The sequence below is a fragment of the Octopus bimaculoides genome, chromosome 11, assembly GCF_001194135.2.
Source record: "Octopus bimaculoides isolate UCB-OBI-ISO-001 chromosome 11, ASM119413v2, whole genome shotgun sequence".
In the NCBI taxonomy this organism is placed as follows: domain Eukaryota; kingdom Metazoa; phylum Mollusca; class Cephalopoda; order Octopoda; family Octopodidae; genus Octopus; species Octopus bimaculoides.
Genome location: NC_068991.1, coordinates 8,639,594 through 8,641,277, shown reverse-complemented (window position 1 = coordinate 8,641,277; position 1,684 = coordinate 8,639,594). Strand labels below are relative to the sequence as shown.

Below are 1,684 nucleotides of genomic sequence, written 5' to 3'. Positions count from 1 at the left end.
TAAGGGCCAAGGTGTGCTTCTTTAACGTCCGCCTTCCATGCTTGCATGGGTGGGACGGTTTCACAAGAGCCGGCCAGGCCGACGCCTGCACCAGGCTTCTGTGACTGTTTTGGCAGGATTTTTACAGCTGGATGCCCTTCCTAACACCAACCACTCAGCAGAGTGGACTTGGTGCTTTTTTCATGGCACAAGCACTGGGGAGGTCAGTTTTGGCAAAGTTTTTATAGCTGGATGCCCTTCTGAGCACCAACCACTTTACTCTGTGTGTGTGTGTGTGTGTGTGTGTGTGTGTGTGTCTTGACATCGTATGGAGTTGTAAATCGCTGTCGCTGTCATACAATACATTTGTTTCCAATATGCTGTCATGAGAAAATATTAGCTTGCTTGGAAACAGGTGAGGGTTGGTGACAGGAAGGGCCTTCACCTGTAAAACATCTGCCCCAATAAACTCCATCTGAGCATGGAAGAGTGAACGTTAAAATGAAATGAATGATGATGGTGATGATTCTCGTGTGTGTGTGTGTGTGTCTGTATATATATATGTGTACAGACACATTGGTTTCCTTTGCTGCTCTTGTTGCTGTGTCAAAACCTGAATTAACATTGGTGTGAATCATCGTTAACTTACTTTTTCTCATTTTGTGATGTAATGTTGGCGACTTTGACTGTTTCCTTCTGTTGCTTCCGCAAGGTAGAGATCTTCTGTTCTGCATCCTCAATCTTCTTTAAATACATCCTGCAAAGATAACAACATAGCGGCACTAAGTTAGATAACTGACGGTCAGTGAACTACGAGCAGTGACTATATAACTAAGTAGCCTCCCTTGTTTGTTGCCCATCTACACATCTATTCGCGTTTATCACGAAGGTTTAGTTAAAAAAAGAAGAAAAGTGATTAATTAATCAGTGATAAACGAATCACATCCCCACACTTTGTAAATGGTGTTGCTGGTAAGTTTATTGATATCAAACTTGTGGCCCATACTAGCGAACCTTCCACATATATATATGTGCCTGTGTTTGTCCCCCCCCACCATCACTTGACAACCGAAGTTTGTGTGCTTACATCTCCATAACCTAGTGGTTCGACAAAAGAGACCGATAGAATAACTACTAGGCTTACAAAGAATAAGTCCTGGGGTCGATTTGTTCGGCTAAAGGAGGTGCTCCAGCTTGGTCGCAGTCAAATGACTGAAACAAATAAACGAGTAAAAGAACATGTCTCTATAAATATATCTTTTAGCTGCTTCAGTCATTGGGATTCTGGCCATGCTGGGGCAAAACCTCCAAGTCAATCCCAGTACTTATTTATAAGTGTGGTACATATTCTATTGGTCCTTTTTGCCAAGCCACGTAGTTGTAGGGACATAAACAAACAAACACAGTTGTAAAGTGGCAGAGTGGAGAACAAACACAAACACACACGTATATATATATATATATATATGATGGGCTTCCACATAGTTTCTGTCGACCAAAATCACTCACAAGGTATATTGGTCAGTCCAGGGCAGTAGTAGAAGACACTTGCCCAAGAGGCCACCCATTAGAACTGCTTCTGAAACCATACAGGAGCTTCTTGGCCAATCATCCATCCAGCCTGGAAGAGGACACACATACATGTGTGTGTGTGTGTGTGTGTGTGTGTGTGTGTGTGTGTGTGTGTGTGTGTGTGTGTGTGTGT

General features: G+C 42.9%; 1 protein-coding gene across 1 annotated transcript in view; it reads right to left on the bottom strand.

Moving 5' to 3' along the window:
• The window catches only part of LOC106881743 (kinesin-like protein KIF27), a 51,970-nt gene that overhangs the window by 14,628 nt on the left and 35,658 nt on the right, over nt 1–1,684 (bottom strand). The window contains exons 23-24 of the mRNA XM_052971516.1: nt 629–736; nt 344–359 (exon numbers count right to left, since the gene is read on the bottom strand). Coding sequence (XP_052827476.1) covers nt 344–359; nt 629–736 — 124 coding nt within the window. The remainder of the gene's footprint in view (nt 1–343; nt 360–628; nt 737–1,684) is intronic.